Below are 24,295 nucleotides of genomic sequence, written 5' to 3'. Positions count from 1 at the left end.
TGCTAACGGGAGAGCAGGCTGAGGCTGATACAACAGCCTGCATAAAGGGAGGAAGTCTGGGTTTGGAAAGGAAGGGACGGAACTTGACCTCTCAAAGGAAGGACATAATTGCTACAAGGGCTACCATAACCCTGTCAAAGGGGGCCTCCAAGGTTTAAGCGCCAGGGACCAAGAGAAAGATGTTAACGGTGACAAGAATGACCACATGTGGTTGACAAAACAAGATCACATCCTCTCCGTGTCACTTCATGGTCTTTATTAACAATGCCTCTGGGTTTTGAAAGAACAGACGGGTATTTCATAAAGCAATATTTATGTTGTCCTTCTCTACAAGGAAAACTTTGGCATAAATAACTTAAGTGAGAAAATAAATAGGTAACTTAACTCTTCTTTAAAAACTGTGATGTTCATTCTTGGGGACAAATCCCACATGAAAAGATGGCAAAAACAACCAGCTGGGTAGGCTTTCACATGGCACGTGCTTCTGCTGAAAAAAAATTTTTTTTTTTGTAACAATGAAAACTGCACAGAAAGTAAGTGGTGTCTGGAAATGATTTTCCAAAAAGATTTTTGGATGGCAGCTATGAAGCTTTGCGGTTTCTCAGCATATATACAGCACTTGTCATTTTTTCCCCAATGATATTATTTTAATATAAGATATGCCATCCCACGTAACAGCAGTAAGAAGCTCTTTTCCAGCCAGAAATGTTTCCGTGGGTGGGAGGCAGGAGGAGGTACCTCGGAAGGGACCTGCTGGTGTTTGAACGGGCGGTGGCAAGCCCAGGGTATGGGTCCTTGAGCTCTCCTCTCTGCAGAAAGTGATGACAAAACATGGCCATGGGGTGGCAGGCTGCTCTTTGGGAACAGGGGGCGATTTCTGTGCCTCCCACCACCCTTGGGACCGTCTTCTCTACCCCATTTGATGCTGTTGTTTCTGGGTCCTTTGAGATGGAGGGGTGGGGGTAGCCAAACATCTGGGGAGAGCAGCCTAGGACACACCACAGCTTCTTCCCCGAGTTAGTCAGCCAGAAATAGACTCCTTTCTTTTTTCCTGCTTGTTTTTCATCTTTGGCTGTCAGATCAGAGGATTACAACTCCAAATGCTGGAAGCGACAATATCAGTGATTCAATCCAAGCTCTCTCTCCTCTGCCCATTCAAAGGGACTCATAGGACAGTAGATTCTTCCAGATGCTAATCTCACTCCATCTCCATTTTATAAAGAGGAAATCGAGGTCCGGGAAGAGAAGAGCGTAACCAGAGGTCACCCGGCAAGTCAGTCCTGGGCACAACACGGCACTAAAGGCTTTCTGACTGGCAGAGAGCTGGGGGGGTGGGGTGGATCTTATCGAACTTTCTTAACCAGTCCCTGGACTCTTCTCACTCCCTACTGCTCCCTTAAATCCCCAGGGCAGTGAAACGCTTTCTTTCCTGCCTCCTCCGAAGTGGGACCTGCAAAGGTAGGCGGCCCCGGTGGGCGGGGCTACGTGGCTCAGTGTCTGTGACTCAGTTTCCTCCCCTGCCCCGGGACCCCCTAGGAGGGAGAGAAGAGGGGGGGCTTTGCTGACACCTGGGATCCACAGGGCCTGGCTCCCTCCCGCTGCAGCCAGGAAGGTCTCAACCTCCGGCCCTGGGTTGCAGGCACTTAAAATGAAATACAAACGCTCAAACCGCGCGCAGGGGGGCGGAAACCTGGGGCGCCTGGGTGCGGGGCGCGGCGCCACTGGCTCTAATAGGCGTTCTCCAGCTCCGCCTGGTTGGCTTTGGCGCCCCGGGCGCGGGGCCGCAGCTTCCGGCCCTTTTGCGGCCGCGCGGCCTCGGGCCCGAAGTCCTTGAGCTCGGACTGGTTGTGGAAGCGAGTGAGGCGCTTGCACTTGCACGAGGCCACCAGGCGCACCTTGCGCGCGCGCGGCGCCGCGCCTCCGGGACACAGCAGCTGCACCCGCTGCGCGCGGTAGCGGTCGGGGATGCAGCGGAAGTCGGGCCCGCTGGGGCGCCACCACTTGCCGCGGCCGATGGCGTTGGGCAGCAGGCGCGCGGGGCCGCACTGGCCCGAGCACACCAGCTCGGTGACCGGCTTGGCGCTGCGGCACGGCCCGTCCGTCACGTAGCGGGTGAAGTGCAGCTCGCGGCAGCTGTACTCGGAGGCGTCTGCGGAGAGAGGCGCGCGCGTCAGGGCGGCTGCCCAGTCGGGCCACCCGCCGGGCTCCCTCCAAGCCACCCTCGCCATTTCCAAACCTGCCCTCTCCCTGGACGCTTTGGCCCCTGGGGATCTGTTATGCGCGAAGGGCCCGGGTACTCTGGAGCTGGGGGAAAGCTCTCTGGCCCACCCTGTCCCCCTAAAACTTTGGGGTCAGGTGACTGCTTCAAGGTCAAATATGGGCTCCACCACTGTGTGACCTTGGGCAAGTTACTTAACCTCTCTGTGCTTCCTATCTGTAAAATGGCTGGTCTTGAGGATTCCGTGAATGAATCCATTATGTATGTATTTCAGGGGACACCGCCTAACACACAGTAAGTGCTAGAAGTGTTGGCTCTTGTATGTTATTATTATTCCTCTCCAGGGGGCCCTCTTGGCCAGAGGTAAGTCACATCTGTGCCACAGGGTCCCTGGCCTCACTCTCTGAATGGCTTTGGCTTCTCCCAGATTCCTCTTCTGGCTGGGAGGGCTGGCAGAGGGGATGGAGGAAGGAGCGGGGCTGATTGAAGGTACTAAATCAGGGCAGCCGCTGAGAAGAGAGATGGAAGGGGAGGTGCAGCCGAGTCTGAAGTCATCAGACGGGAAAGGAGCAAGGGCGGCCTGCCCGGCCCCTCATGACGGCCGTGGTCACTGAGGCCCAGAGTGGGGAAAGCACTTGCCCAAAAGGCACAGCTCGTCTCCCGGCTCTGCGCCCCTGGGGCCTCAGTATTTCTCAGCTCCCACAAGGGCGTTTGCTGGAGCCCATGGAAGGCTAGGCTGACGGTCAGGGGACAAAGGGCTGATTTTTTTGACTGCCTTTACCTCCCTATCAGAGACAGACCAAGCTCTGATTGGAAACCTACAGCTGCAGCTGCCGCAAACATGTATTAGGCACCTGCTGTGTACCAGGCACTCTGCCAGGCCCATCTTTGTGTGTGTGGGTGGGGGGGGGTACATTTGATGGACACCTGATGGTGACACAGGCTTGCCCCCTGCTTGGGGGAAGGTTGGGCTCTAAGGCCTGGCTTGATCCCCCTGAGACACCTTGACTGTGTCTCCCACTGTGGGCTTAGACCCCTGGGAGCTTTTTTACACGGCTGGTCCTCATGTGAGCACCTGCTCATCTCCAAGGGTCTCATAGGGACAGTTCCAATGTGACACAAAGCAATGAAAAATAGTCCTAAGACCAAAACCAGAGAGGAGGCGGAGAAGGCCAGGGCCGCAGCCCTGGGAGAAGAAGCACAGCAGGAGAGACGTGGGGGCTGCCCTCCTCCCGTGGCTGGCCTTCTGGTTTCTGGGCGGGTTTGGCATCTTGATCCCTGCTCCCAAGCCGCAGGGGTGGTGTGTGGGGGCGGCCTCCTTGCCCAGGGAAGGAGGCTGTGGGGCTTTCCAAGAATAGTACCCCTAGGTCAGGCTCTTCCTCTGCAAAGGGTGACTTTGTTTTGAGCACGAGGCTTCCTCTGGGCCAGTGGCTCTCATAGGAGCCCAGGGAGGTGGCGTCTTGTACTCGAGCCCATCACTTGAGCTTAGTTGACCTTCCCTGGGCAGGAGCAGAGGAGAGGCACTCCTACCCACCCCCTTTAAAGATGGGTGGTTCCACCAGCCTTATCTGGGGGTGCCCTGTGCAGAGCCCCCAGTCCCCGCTGGTGGTGAAGCAGGGCAGAATGCTGGAGCCTGGGCAAGGGGGACTCCCTCTCTCACCTGGACCATGGCCAGAGGGCCTCACTCTGAAGTGCCATCCTGGCCCCTGCCCCCAGCAGTTCCCACCTGCTGCAGGGCCAGCTGTGCACACTGCCCCCCAGGCTTCTCCGTGTGGACCTGACCAGGAACCCAGGTGCGCCCTCTGCTGGGGTCACTGCCTTTCTACCAGGGTCAGCCTCCCTCCCAGGGCGGAAGCAAGGCCGGGTCTGGGGTGAGGTTTTAGGACAGATGGGGCCACCTGTGTCCACGCCCTGCACAGAGGATGCTGCCTCCCGTCCAGGGCCTGGACCCAGCTGCCCCCCAGGTCAGAAGCTAAAACTGTGCTTGCAGCTCCCATGCCTTCTGGTGCCAGCTCACTGGCTAGACCAGGGGTGGTGGGAGCTGGAAGGATGCCGCTCTGGTATCTCCCACCACTTGGTGGAGATTTGCTCCTGCTTTTGGCCCTGACACCCCACCCCACCCCACCCCCTGCCAGGGCTGACTTGTAACGGGATCCAAGTGGCTTCAAATCTCAGTTCTCTGCTTGCTGACAAACCACTTAATCTCTGAAGCCTCCGTTTCTTCACCTTCACCTTGGGAGTTCTCCGGGGGTACATTTCGGGTGCAGCCCAAATGGTGTCTGCATCCAGCAGGTGCTCATAGACGTGAGGCTCCCCTGCCTTGTCCCCTCTCCAGTGGCGTCAGCAGCTGGACCCTGGTTCCCCTCTTCTCAGGAGAGGAGTGTTTGGAGTCTCCTTTCTGAGCCCCTGAGCCTGTCCCCAGGCTGTACCCTCACCACCTCAGCCCCCTTCCTGCTCTGGGCTCTCACTGCCAGTCCCCTGCCCGTCCCACACCCTGGCACTTGAAATCCAAGGCTACGCTGGCATGCCATCCTTCCCCTACTTCCAGGTAGGACTGTCCCTCCGCTGGTGCTGACAGTGGCTCCCAGTGTACCCCAGCGTGTCAACCCTGGTCTTCGACCCCCATCAAAGCTAGAACATAGGTAACCAAAGAGGACCTACGGTTTAACACACGGAACTCTGCTCACTATTCTCTAATAACCTATATGGGACAAGGAAAAAGAATAGATGCGTGTATATGTATGATTGAATCACTTCGCTGCACACCTGAAACTGACACAACCCTGTAAGTCAACTACACGCCAATAAAATTACAAAAAAAAAAACCCACCCAAAGAGAACCCTCCCAGGACCCTTATGCTACAAATGTTCCGCCCCATACCTTTGGTCTCGAAGGGGTGGTGGGGAGGCCTCCCTCCGTTCTCTGCCCGGTTCATGGTCTTGTTGTTCGGCTCTGGCAGAGGCTCCGGGTACTCGCTCAGCTCAGGGATGATTTCCGTGGCATCGTTCTTGAAGGCCTGCCACCCCTGGCCCTCTACCATGCGGAAGGCTGCGTGTACCAGCAGGCAGACGAGACACAGGGTGAGCGAGAGCTGCATGGTGCCAGCCGGAGGAGGGCACCGGGCCGTCCAGTAGCACAGGCTCTGGTCCCCAGCCTGGCCACGTTTGCCTTTTTAAAGCCCCCTCTGCCTCGTGCCAGCCAATGAGGACAGGCTGGGGCAGGGCTGGTCCCATGCTTCCCTCAGCCCAGGGGGAGGGAACGGGGTGTGCTCAGAGCAGGCCCTCCCCCAAAGACTTCTCCTCGGGCTCAGAAATCTCCCCAAAGTGCGGCTGGTGCTCCCAGGTGACCCACAGCGAGGGGGCGGGCCAGACGAGCCTGCTCTCCGTGTCTCCCTCCCACGCGCAGGCGCCTGTGGTTTTCAGATATCAGAAGGAGCTCCAGCTCCTCGCCTCCACCTCTCTGGGCCCCTCGGGCTTTCTCAAAACCAACCTGGACCAGTTTAACAAAGAAAACGGCAGCTCTGCGTCCTCCATAGGTCTCAGCCCAGCTGATCCCATGTCTCAGACCAAGTTCATTTGTCTCGGGGGTCTACGAGTATCTGTCCCTCCCCCCACCCCCTTCCCCTGCCCCAGATCCCGGCAGACGCAGGAGGATGCTTTTTAAGAAACCTCCTTGGCCCTCAACTCCATGCAGCTCGGCATCAATTATCCAGACCAAGAAAGCGCCACTCGTGTCCTCTGGAAGGGAAGAGGGAAAACCAGAAGGCCACAGCCAGCGCTCCCGCTTGGTGGAGGGAGCAGGGGTTCTGGGTTCAAGGCCAGGATGCACAGTCAGCAGGCCCTGGTGATGGAGACAAGGAGGAAACCTTAGCTCATGCTTCTCAGAAATCCTGCATTTGGTGACAGGCGCGTCTTGGCGGGCTAATGTGCCAAAGGCAGTTATTTCCCTGGGCCAGGCTGTGGGAAGGAGCAGAGAGCAGAAAATTCCTTTTCTTAGCAAAAGCGAAAGCCAGCATTTTTAGTGCTAACGTTCTTTTTCTTGTCTCCCAGCCCCTTACATTTTTCAAAGCGAGCTCTGAGGCCATTATGGAAAACCTTATCGGTGCAGAGTACAGGGAACATTCCGTGAAGCCACCCCAGGTCCAGCCAGCCACAGAGAACCCAAAAGGAATTGCTCCCTAGGCCCTGGAGAAGAAAGAAAGGCCCGGGGGGAGGCAGGTTCACACCTGAGGTGCAGGAAAATGAAGGAGGGCCGGCGGCGGAAGCTTTCATTGCAGATGTATTGTCTGAGGCGGCACAGCCCCTCCCGGCCCTGGAGGAGGCTGGGAAGAGGGCCGTGGCCCAGGTCCCCTTGGTATTTTCACTGGGCAATGAATCAGCGCACCCCACCTGCAGAGCCTCGGCAACGCCTCTGCCACCTGCCTCGACTTGTAAGTCGCTGTGTCCATCTGCGGCCGTCTGTCCCTCCTTTCCATCATCCATCACTCGACACATGAATGCAGCTGCTCTGACAGTTTTACAAGCCAGACAGAAGCCCCTACAGGAAGGGCCTTCTCTGATACCTGCTTCCTAAGTCAGTTTCCTTCAGGGCAGACGAAAACAGCTGTGGCCATTGTTGGGGGTGATCTATCTCTCCCAGCAGAGCTGGCCTGTGTTGTGAGAAAGGGGGCCCTGCGAGCCCCCTCCCCTTGTCTGTGACCCTCCAGCCTCCTTTTTCCTTGCTCTGGAATGTGAGCCATTAACCCTGTTGCGGCCAGACAACTGTCTTCTTGCCCTGGACTTCGGAGAGGGCAGTTCCGCTGTCTGGAGTCTTTGAGCTGGTGAGAATGATGCTGGAGCCCCACCTGCTGTTGGGATCTGCGGCTCATCCACAGGAAAGGGACTCGGTGGGGACCATCCTTGGAACACGTCTGCCACCTGCTGGAGATGGGAGGAAGAGCCAGCGACCAGAGGACGGCAGGGCTCAGGATTTCATTTATTTTATTTGAAACTGAAGTAATGTTTAGGGAGAGCACAGGGGAGGGAGAAGGAAAAGAAGAAGAAGACGAAGGAGAGGAAGGGGAAGAGGAAGAAGAAAAAGAAGAATCCAGTGGACTTGAACTTCTAACTTATCTCCATCCTTTAGAATTACTCTCTGCCAAGGTAATGGTCACGCTTTCCATAGAATGTCTCAGAGAGAATTTACTATGATGCCATCTGCTTTTCCCCTTAACACTAATTCAGCTTTATATTTATTCAGTCCGCAAACGTGGCAATGTTCAGAGCTAGACAATACTCCCTGGAATTAGACTCCCAGGGTTTTATTTCTGTTGTGGGTAGTTTAGGGGGCTCCCCTATCCTCCATAGGGATGCTGTGAACATCCTTGGACAAAGTCGTTTTTTGAATTGAACCTTTTATTTTGTGGTCATCGTATCACGTGCACTTGTACGAAATAATACAGAGAAAATTTCCTATTCCCTTTGCCTAGTTTTCTCGTATCATCTTGCAAAACCCAGGGTTCTGACATCGACCCAATGCACTGGTCTTAGATTTCCCCAGTTTTATTTGTACGTGTGTGTGTGTGTGTTTAGTTTTATGCAACTTTATCGTGTGGGTTGGTTCAAGTAACCACCATCACAGCCAAAACAAAGAACAATTTTGTGACCGCAGAGATGACCTCTCCTTGCTTTTTTTTTTTTTTTTCCTTTCTTCTTAGGGCCGCACCTGGGGCATATGGAAGTTCCCAGGCTAGGGATAGAATTGGAGCTGTAGCCACTGGCCTTCACCACAGCTCACAGCAATGCTGGATCCTTAACCCACTAAGCGAGGCCAGGGATCGAACCCTCATCCTCATGGATCCTAGTCAGGATCGTTTCCCCTGCGCCACAATGGGAACTCCTAATTTCCCCGTTTTTATAAGGACGTCAGTCACGTTGGATTAGCGCCCACCCTGATGACCTCATCTCAACACCTGCAACAACCCTACTTTCAAATAAGGTCATGTTCTGAGGTACTTGGAATAATAGATGAATATTGTTTTCTTTTTCCCTTTTTTTTTTTTTAGAGCCACACCTGAGGCGTATGGTTGTTCCCAAGCTAGGGAACTACCACAGCCACAGCAATACCAGATCCTCAACCCTCTGAGCGAGGCCAGGGATCAAACCCACATCCTCATGGATACTAGTTGGGTTCTTAACCCGCTGAGCCACAGTGAGAACTCCTCAACATATAAATTTTGGAGGAACACAATTCAACACATAATAGCATGTTTCTCCGCAAGGCTGCCAATGCCAAGCTTGGGCTGTTAAAACAATTTCAATTGGGAGTTCCCGTCGAGACTCAGCGGAAACAAACCTGACTAGTATCCATGAAGATGTAGGTTCGATCCCTGGCCTTGCTCAGTGGGTTAAGGATCCGGCGTTGCCATGAGCTGTGGTGTAGCTCTCAGGCACAGCTTGGATCTGGCATTGCTGTAGCTGTGGTGTAGGCCAGTGGCTACAGCTCTGATTCGACCCCTAGCCTGGAAACCTCCAGATGCTGAGGGTGCAGCCCTAAAAAGACAAAAAATTGAAAAATTAAGAAAAAATAAAAGAACAAAGTGTAATGGGCCTTTTATTTTCTAATTAATTAATTAATATTATTATTTGCTTTCTAGGGCCACACCTGCAACATATGGAAGTTCCCAAGCTAGGGGTCGAATCAGAGCTATGGCTGCCGACCTACACCACAGCCAGGCAACTTGGGATCCAAGCCGCATCTGTGACCTACACTACAGCTCACAGTGACGCCGGATCCTTAACCTACTGAGCGAGGTCAGGGATGGAACCCTCACCCTCATGGATACCAGTTAGGTTCATCGCCACTGAGCCACAGTGGCAAGTCCTATTATGGGCCTTTAGAGAAGAGAACACCCTTGGGGTGGATCTGGGAAGATGTGGCATTTGGACCAGACTCTGAAGAACATGCCAAATTTGGAAAGTAAGTTATGCTCCCGGGACTCGGGACTGTAGAGTGTTTGAAAGAGACCTCAGGGGTAAGTTTGCTTCACTCTCCACTTGGCTCCCAAGCCCCCCATCTCTCATTCATGGAAACTGAGGATTCTTTTTTTTTTTTTTTTTTTTTTTTTAAGGGCTACACCTTCAGCATATGGAAGTTCCCAGGGAGGGCTGAATCAGAATTGGAGTTGCAGCTGCGGGCCTCCATGGCAACGCACAGCCACGGCAACATGGGATCAGAGCTGCATCTATGACCTATGCCGCACCTCTTGGCAACACCAGATCCTTAACCCACTGAGTGAGACCAGGGATGGAACCCACATCCTCGGGGACACTATGTCAGGTTCTTAACCTACAGAGCCACAATGGGAACTCCCCAACTTCTTATAAATGGGTTGGCAATTCAGCAGACTATATAGGTCAGAGACTGTCTTTTTCACAGCTAGACTCAGGCATGTCCACAACCATAAAATTACGCAAGGGAGCAGCAGACACCCCTCCTTGGTTAGCTCTGAATGTTGGGATATCCTTGACACTGTACCACCCCGAGCAGACGCCAAAAATTACCTGGATACCAAACTGTTAAAACACTGTGATTATCATTCCTGAGTCTCATTTTACAGGTGGGGTCCTTAAAGCAGCCTGGACCTTTAAAATAAGAGTGTACAGGGAGTTCCTGTTGTGGCTCAATGGTAATAAACCCAACTAGTACCTGTGAGCTGTGGTGTAGCTCGCAGACACGATTTGGATCTGGCGTTGCTGTGGCTGGGGCATAGGCGGGCAGCTCCGATTAGACTCCTAGCCTGGAAACTTCCAGATGCCCGCTTACAAAGAGTATGCAGAAGTCACTCTACCTCTGTAGACAATGGATGCTATGTGGTTGCTACAATGAATGGAACCAGAAGAAACAGCGAGTACAATATATTGTCAAGCAAGACAAGGAAAAGTTCGAGAACATTTTCCGTTACAGGGGAAAGGTCATCTCTACACACACACGGATTGTGTGCACCTACACGTGCATGGCACGTTTCTAAAAGGACATACTTGGTAGTGGCTTCTTCTAGGAAAGAGGCATGAAGGTTTGGGGTAGGAGATTGACTTTTTGTTCCAAGCCTTTTGTATTGTTTGAATTTATTACTATGTATATACAGTAGTACCTTTTAAATGAAAATGTTTTTTTAGTTACACTTAAAAACACATTCCCAGTTCTGTTTTTATTTTTTTGCTTTCCTTTTTTTTTTTTTTTTTTAAGGGCCGAACCCATGGCATATGGAGGTTCCCAGGTTAGGGGTCAAATCAGAGCTGTAGCGGCTGGCCCACACCACAGCTTATGGCAACCCTGGATCCTTAACCCACCGAGAGAGGCCGGGGATCGAAACTGCGTCCTCATGGATGCTAGTCAGATGTGTGTGATAGTGCAATAAACCTGACATTTAAAAAATTAAATATATAAAAAGATTTTTTCCTAACAGGGAATTTCTGGTACTGGAGAGATTTCAGCAAATATTTACTGCATAAATATAACCATGACAGGACCTATAACTAGCTTAGGCAGGCTAGTTTTCAGATGATGATTATTTTTAAAAGTTAAGAAAAGCAAACATAAAAGCTAAGCATGAACAGTAAAAGAAAATCAACTACAATGAGGAGGACACAAAAGACCATTTCTCTGTAATGTAAGACATTTATTTTGGTTACAGTTTTAGTGTTTTAACACTGACTTGTGATATAACAGACATTAAACTTACTTTTGTTTTTAAAATCAATTTAATACCTTCCCTTTTTCTGTCCAGAAAATTCACACTTTCACAATCGAATTACCCTAAAAGCTGACAGGAGGTAAATTAAGCTTCCAACCAATCGGCCCTCTCAACCGGAGATGGCCTCTCTTTCCAGTCAGGATAAAATCTTGACTTGGAAGGACCATCATCGTTGGCTCTTCAGTGATTCTTGATGCCGGTTTTATGACAGAAAATTTCCTACGAGAAAAGCTAACAGCTTCATATTTTAAGATCAGTGCTTAAGTCGATTAAAACATTAGCGTCTTAACTTGTGATACAAAAGGCACCAACATTCCTTTCGCCAAGCATCCATCACCAAGGGTGGGACACAGCGCCACCTGCTGGTCAACATATGGTTACACGCCCTATAATTTCCAGGTGGGGGTCAAGGTCAATGGGGATTCATAGAGGACCCTGTGGTATCAGAGCCAAAAGGGACCTTAGAGGTCTTCAGGTTGAGTCCCCTTGTTTGACAGATGGTGATTTCTGCTCTCCAGCTAACTCAGAGTGGCAGGGAAACAAAGCAGCCTGTGGACGGTGTACTGCTTTAGAACTGAGAAGAAAACCATTTGGGGCTCTAAGCTGGTCTAGACTGGGGTCTGCTAGTCACAGGAAGGGGTCCAGTCAGAGGAGGGGGTAGAGGCACCCTGAGTTCCTACTCCATCACTTCCCAGGGATAGAGAGCTTCCAGAACAGCTCTCCACTCCGCTGGGCATGTGTTGGCTCTTACACAATAGAATTAATTGGATTTTGTGTTACTCAAAGAACTAGGAGCTACATCTCGTGAAGTAAATATGGGGTTTCTGGGACTGAGACTATCACGTTATCAGCATAAAAGTAGCCCCAAAGTGAAGGCAGTAATTCTCCCCATGGCTTTTTCTCCGACATGCCCCCCTAAAGAGGCCTGCAGGACGTCTTGGTCAGTTAGCCCAGGTACCTGTGGCTGTTCTGTGCGGTGACCACCACCTGGGCCTGGGGGTGTTGGGGGGCAGCCCCAGCTCTGATGCCTCTTCCAGAGTGGAGCAGAAAGCTCTGACTTAGGGGTGCTTCACGTCTCCTAGAAGAAGAGCCACACATTCTAACCCAACCGGGATCCTTTTCCTGGACCAGAGCCCATTCCCCACCCCCACCAGCCCCCGCCACGACACCACCGCTTGAACTGTTGGCCTTAGTCCCCAAAGCTAACTAGCCCTTGGGCAAATGGACTGGGTCAAGGGCACGTCCAGTGCACCTGGACACTCCCAGGGGCTCATTTTTCGAGGAGGGGTATAGTACGAGAGAGAAAATTCGGCTTCAGAGAACAGCAAACCTGAAAGCTCGCCTCAGCTCTGCCTCAGAGCCAGGTGGCTCTGAGCACCACACCCCTCATCACTCTGAACCCCGGGCATGAATAAGCCCTGCCAAGTGCATGGGGTTATTCTGAGGACGACGTCGGATTAAATGGGAGAGTTCTTTGAGAGCTGTGAGGGACGCGGTTGAGAGGATGGGTCTGTCTGGGCAGCCCGGTATCTGAAAAAGACAGACAAATCCAGGTCCCTTTAGGGCTGCTGCAGTCACAGAGCAAAGGCGACATCCAGGCTGCGAGGTGCCGCTTCTGCTTCTGCCAAAATGAGACCTTCGAGGAAACCCCGAGACACAGCTGCTGCTCCCTATCCTAGCTGGAAGCTCCGGGCCAACTCTGGAAAAGGCACATTCCCTACCTTGCTAATGCTGCCTGAACTGAAATTTAAAACTGAATTTTAAATATTCAACAAAAGTCCCTGATATCTCCTTTCAGGTAAGACGCCTTTGCAAGTCCAAGGGATCCTACCATCAATTCAGGCTTCTGGGAGCTTGATACACCCCCTAGAACAATGCCCTGCATATATTTGGTGCTCAAAAAAAAAAGTTTTAGGAGTTCCCTGGTGGCCTAGCAGTTAAGGATCCGGCATTGCCCGCTGCTGTGGCTCAAGTCACTGCTGGGCCGCAGGTTCGATCCCTGGCCCCAGAACCTCCACATGCCATGGGTGTGGCCAAAAAAAAATTTTAATTCCACAGACTTTTACCAGACACCTGTGTGCTAGACACACTGCCATTAGGGAACCTAAAGATGACAGCACTGTGTCACCTGCGCCAAGGACAACGATGCCACGTCCTAACAAGACTGTGTTCAAAAACAGAACTCTTACGTTCCGACATATATGTGCACATGTGTGAGTGTGAGTGTGAGTGCATTCCAACATCATCCTTAAAAAAGTTCCTAAAAGGCTGTTTCTTTTTGTTTGCTCTAACCACCAATCAAGCCTCCTCCATCTGGATGTTCTGCCATGTTCCTTCCTGCTTGGCCGAGTCATTTTTGCTGCCAAGGCTCCAGGACCATTTCTGGCACCAGAGAGCTGCACGAATTACCTGTGAGCAGGCAGGGTGTGAGCTCGGGCTGCTTCATCTCCCTGCTCATCCAGCTTCTGGTCTCGAGCTGGGACACACACACACACACACACACACACACACACAGACACGGGCTATAATTGACCAACTTCCTCCTCCTGTTCTTGGAATAGCAACTGAGACAAAAAGCAAGTGAGCACAAGCGGCTTGGGCTCTCCAACACTATAATTCAGGACAAAACCCTTAAAATTCTCCAAATGGTGGGGTTTTTAAATAGGTTGGACTTCAACACCCTGTTTTCTAAAACAAGAAAAAGAAAACCCTGCCTGAGGCATCGCTCTTCTGCCTGACCAAGTGCCTGGGAGCCACGGATCCCAAAGAGGCGGATTCTGAACCCAAGCCTTCCTTCTGAGGATTCACGTTTTTCCAACTAACTGATCTGGGAGCGTCCTCCAGGGGGACGTCTTTGCCCGCTCCAGGGCCTCTTTGTTTAGGCATCTTTAACCCCCAGGCAATCAATAAGATGCAGTCCCTTCGTGGGAATTTCCACCCACTGGCAACTGACCCCAAGCCAGCTGCAGGTCTCACGATGCGCCTTTGCCTATGGCTGAGCAGGGTGTGGACGGCTGTGGAGGCGGGGGAGACAGACACGGCAGGAAGAGAGGGCCAGAGTTTGCATAGTTCCCTTACAGGGCTCGAGGCGCCCAGGGGTGGGGGGTGGGGGTGGGGAGTGGGGGACAGGGGAGGTCAGGAGGGGCCCCTGTGAGCGTCCCGGGCCTCACGCTTGCACAGACCTCTTGCCCAGGCCTCCTCCCTCTGCGCCCCCACCTCAGGGTGAGGACGCCACGAACCGTAGGCACAGGACACACAGGGAGCAAGAAGGCCCTCCTTCGCCAGCTTCTTTATCCGCTCCCCAGGGGGAAAGTGGCCCAGGGCTGTGTTGGGACAGACGTGTGGGCTAGTGCCTGGTGATGCTGGGAGCAGGGGACACTGTGTTTCCTAAACGTGGCAGCTTGGGGCACCTCTAGAGAAGAGGCAGTGGGGGCGCCCTAGCGTTTCAGTTTCCCCTCCTTGATGAGTCTGTCATTGAGCTGGCAGAGCTGGGCCAGGAAGCCATCGTTGGGGCCGATCTCACGGTTCTGCCTCACGATGCTCAGGGCAGACCTGACGTCCATCCTCTGACGCAGCATGAGGTACGCGATGACAAGGGTTGGGGAGCGGCTGTACCCTTCTCGGCAGTGGACGAGCACTCGGCCTGTAAGAAACAGGGCGACTGGGTGAGCGGGGGCCATCCAATGACACCCCGGCTCCAGGCAAGATTTTCCCAGGAAATGCAAATGAAAACTGCGACGCAAAGCCACAGCAGCCGGCGGTGCCCCCCAGAAGGGCTAAGATGAAAACCACAAATGGGCACGCAAAGCACTGGCGGGGATGGGGTGCACATGGGGACATTGCTTTCAAAAACGGTGTGGCAGAACCTACTCAAGGCGAACACAGGGCCCAGCAACTCCATCCCAGACCCACAGCCAGCAGGACCGCACACGTGTTTGCTAAAGGACACGGAGCAGGGGAACTCATATATCACATTTTGTAACCATCTAAAATGGAAAAGAATCTGAAAAAAAGATATATAGGTATGTATAACTGAATCACTCGGCTGTGCACATGAAACTAACACAGCATTATAAATCAACTACCCTTCAATAATAATAATTAAAAAAAGACAAGCGCCAGGATGTTTACAGGTACACTATTCATGACAGCCCCAGGCGGCAAACTCCCAAAAGCCCATCAATGGCAGAAGAAAAAACAGCAAATCTGTACAATCGCCAACATCCCAGACACAATATGGATGAAACACACAAATATGATGCATATGATTTGACAGAGTAGAAGAGCCAGCAAAACTGATCCGTGCTGTCAGATGGATCCACGATGTCAGCGCTCCAGGCTGGAGACTGGAACCTGGGGTGGGGGGGGGATGTGGCCCTGGGAGGGAACATGTGGGCGGTTTCTGGGGTGCTGGTCCTGCTTTGATTCTTGATCTGACGGCTGGTACACAGATGTGTGCTGATCTACACGGATCTACACGCTGTGATGTGGACCCTTCTCGATAGGAATTTTCTACTTCAATCAAAAAAGCAACATATGAAAAGCGCCCACATGTCCATCCACAGGTAAAAGGAAAAACAAACCGCGCGGTACATCCATCCAACAGAGAGAACTACTCAGCATTCGGAGGGCTTTCCTGATCTGCGCGACAGCACCGAAGAAACTCAAGATAACTATGCTGAGTGAAAGGGGCCAGATCAGGAAAAGCGTACAGACAGCGCGACTTCATTTATACAAAACGCTACACAATGTACACTAATGTCCACGGAGAGAAAGCAGACCAGCGGTTGCCTAGGAACGGAGGGGAGGGAGGGGCGGAAGTGACAGGTCACCAAGGGGCTCGAGGGAACGCTGCAGGGTGATGATAAGCTCACCATCCTGGTGGTGGGACTGGTTTCACAGACATGGTGCACATATATCAAAACCTACCAAACTCTACTCTGTGCAGCCGATGTGTGCCAATTACGCCTCAACAAAGCCGTTTAAAAAAATAAAAGGAACTGGCACATCGAGTATGCGACAGAAAACCAAACCAAACACACAAACAAAAGCGCCCCCCCCGTCCCCCCCCACCTGCGACGTCTCCTTTTCCAGGTGTTTGCTCCAGGGTCATCGTCCCAGAAAGGCCTGCCCACCTTCTAGAGCCTCAAGCCCACTCTCTATGCCCCGTTCTCCAAGCTTCGGGCCCTCTATCCCCCGACAGGCCATATATCTTTCTCCCTTGTACGCTGTCTTCTCGCCCTGCAGCATGAACTCCGCGAGGGCGGGGATGCATCCGCTTTGTTCCCTCCTGCATCCCCAGCTTTGGGTGAAGGGAGGGAGGGATAGGGAGGAAAGGCCAGAGGCATCATCAATGCGGTCCCCACCCCTGCCACCTGGAGTGGTGGGGGGGTGCCTTGAGCCACAAACCTCGGGCTTCTCTTATCGCACCCCCTCCCCATAGAGCGCTCAGTTCAGGTGCTCGTCACGGCTCACCTCTGCTCCCTCACCTCCAAACTGAACCCGGCCTCCACCCTCACCCCCACCAACCCGCACTCCAGCGGGAGGGAGCGTTCTAAAATATGTGACCTGGAGTTCCCGTCACGGCTCAGTGGTTAACGAATCCGACTAGGAACCATGAGGTTGTGGTTCAATCCCTGGCCTCACTCAGTGGGTTAAAGATCCGGCATTGCCGTGAGCTGTGGTGTAGGTTTCAGACGTGGCTCGGATCCCGCGTTGCTGTGGCTCTGGTGTAGGTCGGTGCCTATAGCTCCAATTGGACCCCTAGCCTGGGAACCTCCATATGCCGCGGGAGTGGCCCTCAAAAGGCATAAATAAATAAATAAATAAATAAATAAATAAATAAATAAATAAAATATGTGACCTGTCACCATGGGCCGGGTAGTCTAGTGTCCAAAGTGTGGCTTACCAGGCAACCGCGCCCACACCTCGACACTTTTCCAGGCTTTCCTCACCTCTGTGCCTTTGCACATGCTGATGCCTTTACCTGGAACATCCCCTCTCTCTCTGCCACCTGGCAAACTCCTACTCATCTCTTAAGATCCCAGCCCAAGTATTTCCTTTGTTAGCACAGGGCTTTAGAACCCAAATCTTTGAAGTCATGTGAATCTGGGTGTAAATTTTAACTTCCTGGTTATGATGGTTAAATGAGTCAACTTGAGAGTGGTGGCACAGTGGGTTAAGGATGCAGCATTGTCACTGCTGTGGCATGGGTTCCATCACTGGCCCCGGGAACTTCCGCATGCTGTGCGGGCATGGCTAAAAAAAAAAAAAAAAAAGTGTCAACGGCACTTGTCTATAATCCACCCAGCTACTCGGTCAACCACTAATCTAGAAGGGATTTTGTAGATGCAGTGACCACCTCCCATCAGTTGACTTTATTTTATGTTTTGCTTTTTAGGGCCTCACCTGCGGCATATGGAGGTTCCCAGGCTAGGGGTCAAATCAGAGCTACGGCTGCCAGCCTACACCACAGCCACAGCAACGCCAGATCCAAGCCATATCTGCGACCTACACTACAGCTCATGGCAATGTGGGATCCTTAACCCACTGAGCGAGGCCAGGGATCGAACCCACAACCTCATGGTTACTAGTTGGGATTCATTTCTGCTGCACCACAAGGGGAACTCCCTAAATGACTGTAAATAAAGGAGATTACCCTTGGTAATGCAGGTAGGCCTCACCCAATCAGTTAAAGACCTTAGGAGCAAAAACTGAGGTTTCCCGGAGAAGGTGTTCTGCCTTCAGACGGTAGCACAGAAGTCCCACCTTTGTTTCCAGCCTGCTGGTCTGCCTGACAGAGTTCAGATTTTCCAGCCCCTACGACAGCATAAGCCAATTCCCTAAAATAAATAATCTATATATTCTACTGGTTCTGTTTTTCTGGAGAGCCCTAACCAGTCCCGTGGTTGTTACTCTATGACCCACCTGAGCTCACAGTGCCTCAGTTTCCCCATTTGTGCTAATAGTACCCGCTGTCCAAGGTGGTCAGAAAATTAAAGGAAGGGACATATAAAGCCCTTAGGCCACTGCCTGACAGACATGAACACTCAATAAACAAACACTAGCAGTTCCTGTTGTGGCTCAGCGGTAACAAACCCGACTACTATCCATGAGGACGCAGCTTCAACCCCTGGCTCTGCCCAGTGGGTTGAGGATCTGGTGCTGCCGTGAGCTGCAGCTTAGGTCATAGTCATGGCTGGGATCTGGTGCTGCTGTGGCTGTGGCCGGCAGCTGCAGCTCTGATTCGACCCCTAGCTGGGAACTTCCATATGCCATGGACGCAGCCTTAAAAACACCAAAATAAATAAATAAATAAATAAATAAAAATAAAAATAAAAAAATAAATATTAGGCAACACTACGAGTTCTCTGCTGGCACATGGTGCATCCTCTTCTATGCAACCCAGCCCAGCCTGTGCCACCACTGGCCACACACAGACCTACCCTCCTCTGCCAGGGTGTGGGCTCTGCAAGGGCGAGGACTGCAGGCTATTGATGCAGAAGCCCTGCCACCTCCAGCATACACTAGGTGCTCAATAAACATGTGCTGACTGGCCGAGTCAATGATTACCCACCGACACCGCTACACAGACTTTATTCGGAAGGAAATCTGCCGGCCCAGAGGCAGACAGAGTCTCCTCCGTTCCCATGACCCTATCCCCCAAACATGAGCCTATTCTCCCAACGCTTCTCGGAGCAGGAATGGGGGGTCCCCCACTTTCCTGCCCATTCACTCTCTGGACAGTGGCCCTAAAGCACTCAGCGTGGGGCTCTCCCTGCCCCCGCCCTGGCAACGGGACCCTCGTCGGTAGGGCAGCTGCCTCACCGCCTGGAACCGGAATGGACTCAGCATACCCAAGGCTCACGAAGCCAGGGCAGAAGAGGAGGCCTCAAAGCCCCTCTTTCTAGGCCTTGCCCAGAGGCCACCTCCTCTGTGAAGCCTCCCTTGATCTTCCAGGCTGGAAATGACTGCTTCCTTCTCTGAGCATCCCTGGCCACTCCTCCCAGCTCGCCAAAGTGATGGACCACCCCCACCCCCGCACAGTCTTGAAGGCAGTGTGTTTCTGCTGACTCACTTGGCCAACCAACCCTAAAAGCATGTACACTAGGCATGAGAAGCCACACAATTCATTTTTGTCACTGGTTCAGTGACAGTGTCCGGAGTTCCTGCTATGTGCCTGATCCACGTCAGGGGCTGGGGAGCAGACAAGGGACACGGTGGACCCGGCCTGAGGGCAGGCTTCATGGATGAGAGGATGCTACCATGCCCAGGGCTCAAGCACGAGGTGGAGTCTGCCAGAGGACAGGCTAGGGAGAGGCAGAGAGAGCCTTCCAGACGAGTGACCTGGCCCACGTGGGCTAAGGCAGGAGGTCACACAAAGTCAGGGTCTGTTCTGAGCCACAGGGGAAGAGGAACAAGTCAGAGAGTTCTTGGCTCCCTGAATGGATGCTGAAGAGAATACAGGAAGAGCAAAATCCATGCCCTGAACTGGGCCCCTGTTCTCAGCCGCGCGGGAGCTCAGTACAGCTGGAGTGGAGCGGGTGACATGTGTGAGGCCATGGAGGGCCATGAAGGGCCCAGCGATAAAGTCTGCAGATTCCCCAGGTGATAAAACTTCCCTCCTGGGCCCCAAACCTGTGATGACCAGCGGTTAGTAAGCTCTGGGGGGAGGCTGCTGTGCAGCTCAGGGTGGCAGAGACAGGCTAGGGTCAGGGGAACAGGGCCCGCCTCAGTGGGATCACTCCCCCCGGGAAGGTTTTGGAGGCGGGGGGGGGGGGGGAGGAAGAGGCTGAGGAAGCAGCAGGAGGGCAAAGGCGGCTGCTGAGAGAAACAGGCTACAAGCAGAAAGGGCAGAGGCCCGTCTGCTCAGCTGGCATCCGCGTCTGGCCTTCTAGGATTTCTCTCTGGCACACCCTGCCCGACTGCCAGCGTCTCAGCAGCTCCGCTTCGCTCTTACCTTGTATTTGGGAGCTGCAGGAAGCATTTAAAAACTGGGCCTGGAATTCCCACTGTGGCTCAGCGGGAATGAACCCAACTAGTATCCAGGAGGATTCGGGTTCGATCCCTGGCCTTACTCAGTGGGTTAAGGATTCAGCATTGCCGTGAGCTGTGGCTGGGTCACAGACATGGCTTGGATCCCAAGGTGCTGTGGCTGTGGTGTAGGCCGGCAGCTGCAGCTCCAACTGGACCCCTAGGCTGGGAATTTCCATATGCCATGGGCCTGGCCCTAAGAACTACAAGTAATAAAAATTAAAAATTAAATAAAAACTGGGCCAAAGTTTGCTGACTTGTGGCCTCAGTCAATCACGGCTACCCTCTTCCCCCTGCCAGGTATTCATGTGACCCAGTTTTAACCAGTGGGGTGGGAGGGGGACTCCATTGCAGGGGTTCTAGAAAATGTTTTACTGGCTCTTGAGAAAAGAGACACGAGGAAGACATGGTGGCCTCGTGTTTTGCTGCACTTTGTCCTATTGGGAGGTGGGAACCAGATCTGCCACAGCCATCCCGGGACCACACGAGGAGTCCCCAACACTGAGGATGGCAGAGGAGTCCTGACACCACCAGACAGCTGCCCAACCAGCCAGCCCTTTGGTGGCATCAGGACTCCTTCAGGATTTCTTATCACAGACGTAATAAACCCTCATTATTGCAGCTATCGGAATAGGGGCAAGGGGCTGGCAATCCACCCTCAGCCAAAGTCAGATCAAACACCAGGGCCCGGGGGCCGCTGCTGTGTGACAGGTGTGTACACCCTGGGTGACATGGGGCCATGTGACAGGCAGCCAAGTGAGCAGAGAGAGCGAGGAGAGACCAAAAGCTCTCGGTCATTCAACATAAGAGACAGGAAACGCCAGGCTTTCCAAGTGGAGGTCTGTCGGGGGCTCGTTTTCTAGAAAAAGTCCACTCAAAGCTGCCTCCCACGGTTTCCTGGGTGGCGGGTCCCTTACCATTCTTCTGAGCCAGGGCCTGGTCGATGAAGTCCGCCGCCTTTTCAAAGTAGGCGCTGAGGTTGAACTCCTGCGTGTCGTTGGCCTTGATGCCCAGGTAGGTGATGCCTGAGTCCTTGTAGAAGTTGGCATTGGTGTTGACGTGCATGAAAGACCTGCCCTCAGCCGCATTCAGGACATGAGTGATGCCCAGTTTCTGCAGCTTGGGGATGTCCTGAGCCACAGACCTGGACAGGAGACAGCAGCGGGGGATGGTCAACAGACCACCTGGCAGCCTTCGGGGGAGGAAGCTGGAGAAGATCCTAAGCCTCTTGACCCCACAAGGAACCCTCCATGCTCTGGCCCTTGCCGGCTCCTCCAGCCCCAGCTTATGACCCTCTGCCCTCACTCTAGCCGGATCTAATGACATGCCCCAAATAGACTGGGTGCTTTCATGCCCACGCTGTTCCCTCTGCCTGGAATGCATTTCTCCACCTTCTTCTCGGACACGCACCCTCTCATTTTTCATCACCCTCGGCAGTATTTCCTGCTCTCCCCTCCACTCCATTTGGCATCAGGCTCCCTGCCCCGTGGAGGTGGCTAAAAATGGGCTCTGGAGCCAGACTGCCCGGATCTGACTCCAGCGCTGCCACACACCGTAAGCCAGGCAATTGCAAACAAGCCACATAACTTTTCCGTGCCTCAGTTCCCCCATCTGTAAAATGGGGATGATAACAGTACCTACTCCTGGGGCTGTTCAGAGGGTCAAATGAGCTGTTCTATAGACAGGGCCTGACGCGGAGGTCAGTGCCACTATCCTGAAGCTCGATTGTGCTTATTTGCTTAGCTGCCCAGGGTGTGAGCTCCTCGAGGGAGGAGCCACATCTGCTCCATGTCTCTATGTCCAGCAAATGCTATGGCACCTGTACACTCTAGGCGCTGAACGAACATGTGATGAGTCAGGGAAGAATGAAATCAGCACATCCCAGGCAGCCTCTTCCTTGAATTAGAAAGTGCAGCGGCCCCCTTCCGTCCCCCAGAGGGGTGCTTCCTGCCATAGCCACTTGCCACCTTTCTGCAGCTCTCTCGGATGAGTAAGCACTCGGGGAGCAAGTGGCCCCAACAGAACCATGGGGGTTACAAAACATTCGATCTGAATAGTCAAAGGCCTCCTTTATTTCATCTCACAACAACGTCCCAATTCAAACAGCGGTTTATACGTTACAAAACGCCTTCTCTTGCATGGTCTTGTTTGCCTGTCACAGCAGCCCGGTGAGGAAGGAAGGACAGAGCTTAAACTCTGGCCTGATGGGACAGCGGAAGGATATGTGTGTGTGTGTGCTGACACCGGCTGCTGTGCGGCAGGGCTGGGAGGAGCCCTCCTTCCTCCTGACACCAGCCCTGCTCCATCTTCTCCCTCACTCTGCCTCTCGTGCCCACATCAACTGCAAATCCCGAGAGCCAGAAAACGTGGCTCATCCAGGCTCATCTCCGCCCTGTGAGCTTTGATCAGGAGCCCTGCTTTTAAGGCACTCCCAACCCTGGGGTGCAGGGGTGATACTGGTACTCAGTCAATCCTTCTTGCTAAGCACCCCACACAAGGGTGGGTCAGATGTCAAGGTCAGATTTACTCAAGGGCAAAGGATGTGTTTTCTCCAGTGGCCATCAGCACCTGTCACCTGTGACTACCACCAGATAGTCACAACCTTGGTTTTCGATTGGGAAGTGGTGACAGCTGAAGGGGCCAAGATGCCTAAGAGAACAGGGATTCCCAGCGTGCCAAGGCCACTTGCTGCTTGAGTGGCTGGAGAGCGGCTTCTCCTCAGAACTTTGCAGGGTGCCTTTGGCTATCACAACCCTGCACTACACTATAAAGCAGTGGCTCCTTCAAAAAAACACTAATATATTGTGATAGAACATCAAGGAAGACAGTGTGAGAAAAAGAGTGTATACCTATCTATGTATGACTGGGTCACGTTGCTGTACAGCAGAAATGGACAGAACAATGTAAATCAACCATAATAAAAAAAATTTTTTAAACACTAAAACAACTTTGAAGAGTCCCTACCATGCAGCTCCCTTCTCTTACACTAAGCCAACAGCAACATTCAACAGCTTTATCATTAACACTAGTAACTCTACTGTGAATGAGCCTTGTTCAATGCCCAACACACAGGGAGGCTCAATATGGTAAATGATTAAATGGATAACACCGGCCTCGTGAAGCTGGAAACTGCCTTCCAGACCCCCTAGCTCCACGATGACCCCCATTTGTACGGCAGTCCTTGGAACTGGATTCTCAGAGTCTCAGGAAAATCCAACCCGTGCCCTCCCACGGCTGTACAGGCATGGTAATCTATTTTTGCCTTTTGGCTGGTATTTCAGCACCTCTCAGAACGGGCAACACTGGTTCCCTCCTGCCGCTCAGAAATTCTTACTGGTAGTTTGACTATGAGAAAATGAAAAAATCAATTTGGTAAGAACTCCTAAGGGATAAATAATAAATGCACTTCCTGATGGGGAGAAGGTCCGCAGCCTTTTCTAAGTGATGGTTCAGGTCCTTAGGGGGTTTATCATTGGATTGTTCTAGAACTTCAGGTACATCACACCCTATTTGGAAAGCTGGGGGAGAAGCGAGAAAACCAAGGCCCGGGTCCCTGGATCCCGAGTTTGGGATCTTTCAATTCCCGGCCCTGGGCCTGCCCGGCCAGGAAAGTTCCACGCCCGAAGTGTGACGTCAGCCCGTTGCCAAGGGAGCAAAGGCAGACATTCCGCGGTGACCTCACTGCAGAACCAGGCAGCTGTCACATGACACGCGGGGCCGGAGACCGGCCGGGTGACAGAGGGCCACCTGTTAAATGAAACTGGTAGCCCCGACCCCGCCCAGGGCCGTGCCCCTGGAGAGTGGGCTTCGGACTGGACATCGGGCTGGCCGAGCACCCCCGACCCCGGGCATCACGCGAAGGGAAGGACCGCGCTGGGCCGGGGCGGGGTCCGGCCCCTCGGCCCCAAGCGAGGCGGTGGGCGGCGACTTCAGCCCCCGCCCAGCCCCCGCCGCGGCTTCCGGAGGAGGGACCCCGCCCCGGCTCCCCCCACCCACGCCCGCCGACGCCCCCACCCCAGCCCTCTGGTGGGCGGGGCGCCCCGGGGAGGGGCTGGCGGGGCTGCGACCCGGGAGCGGCGACTCACGCGTTGCCCACGTAGATCCTGGGGGTGACCTCGTTGCAGGGCTGGCTTGGGAGGCTGTAACAGCCGCTGCCGTCCGAGAGCAGGTCGTTGAGATCCTGCACCGAGAGCTCCACCGGGCCCGACATGGCGGCGGCCGGGCCCTGCACGCCGGGGCAACCGCGAGCGAGGGGAGAGCGGCCGGGTCAGCTGGGCGGGGGCTCCGGAGCCGGGACCCGCCCCGTCCC

General features: G+C 53.4%; 2 protein-coding genes across 2 annotated transcripts; both read right to left on the bottom strand.

The window, feature by feature from the left end:
* SOST (sclerostin) lies at positions 249-5,685 on the bottom strand. Its single transcript, XM_003131361.3, has 2 exons — positions 5,100-5,685; positions 249-2,149 (listed from the first exon to the last, which is right to left on the bottom strand). Exons 1-2 carry the CDS (start codon positions 5,314-5,316, stop codon positions 1,728-1,730), a joined length of 639 nt encoding a protein of 212 aa, XP_003131409.1. The 5' UTR covers positions 5,317-5,685; the 3' UTR covers positions 249-1,727.
* On the bottom strand, positions 10,858-24,289 carry DUSP3 (dual specificity phosphatase 3). The gene is made up of 3 exons (XM_003131360.6): positions 24,072-24,289; positions 20,904-21,130; positions 10,858-14,596 (listed from the first exon to the last, which is right to left on the bottom strand). Exons 1-3 carry the CDS (start codon positions 24,194-24,196, stop codon positions 14,391-14,393), a joined length of 558 nt encoding a protein of 185 aa, XP_003131408.3. The 5' UTR covers positions 24,197-24,289; the 3' UTR covers positions 10,858-14,390.

Source organism: Sus scrofa, chromosome 12 (genome assembly GCF_000003025.6).
Source record: "Sus scrofa isolate TJ Tabasco breed Duroc chromosome 12, Sscrofa11.1, whole genome shotgun sequence".
Taxonomy (NCBI): Eukaryota; Metazoa; Chordata; class Mammalia; order Artiodactyla; family Suidae; genus Sus; species Sus scrofa.
The sequence above is the reverse complement of the archived record's forward strand: the minus strand, read 5'-3'. Positions and strand labels throughout refer to the sequence as shown.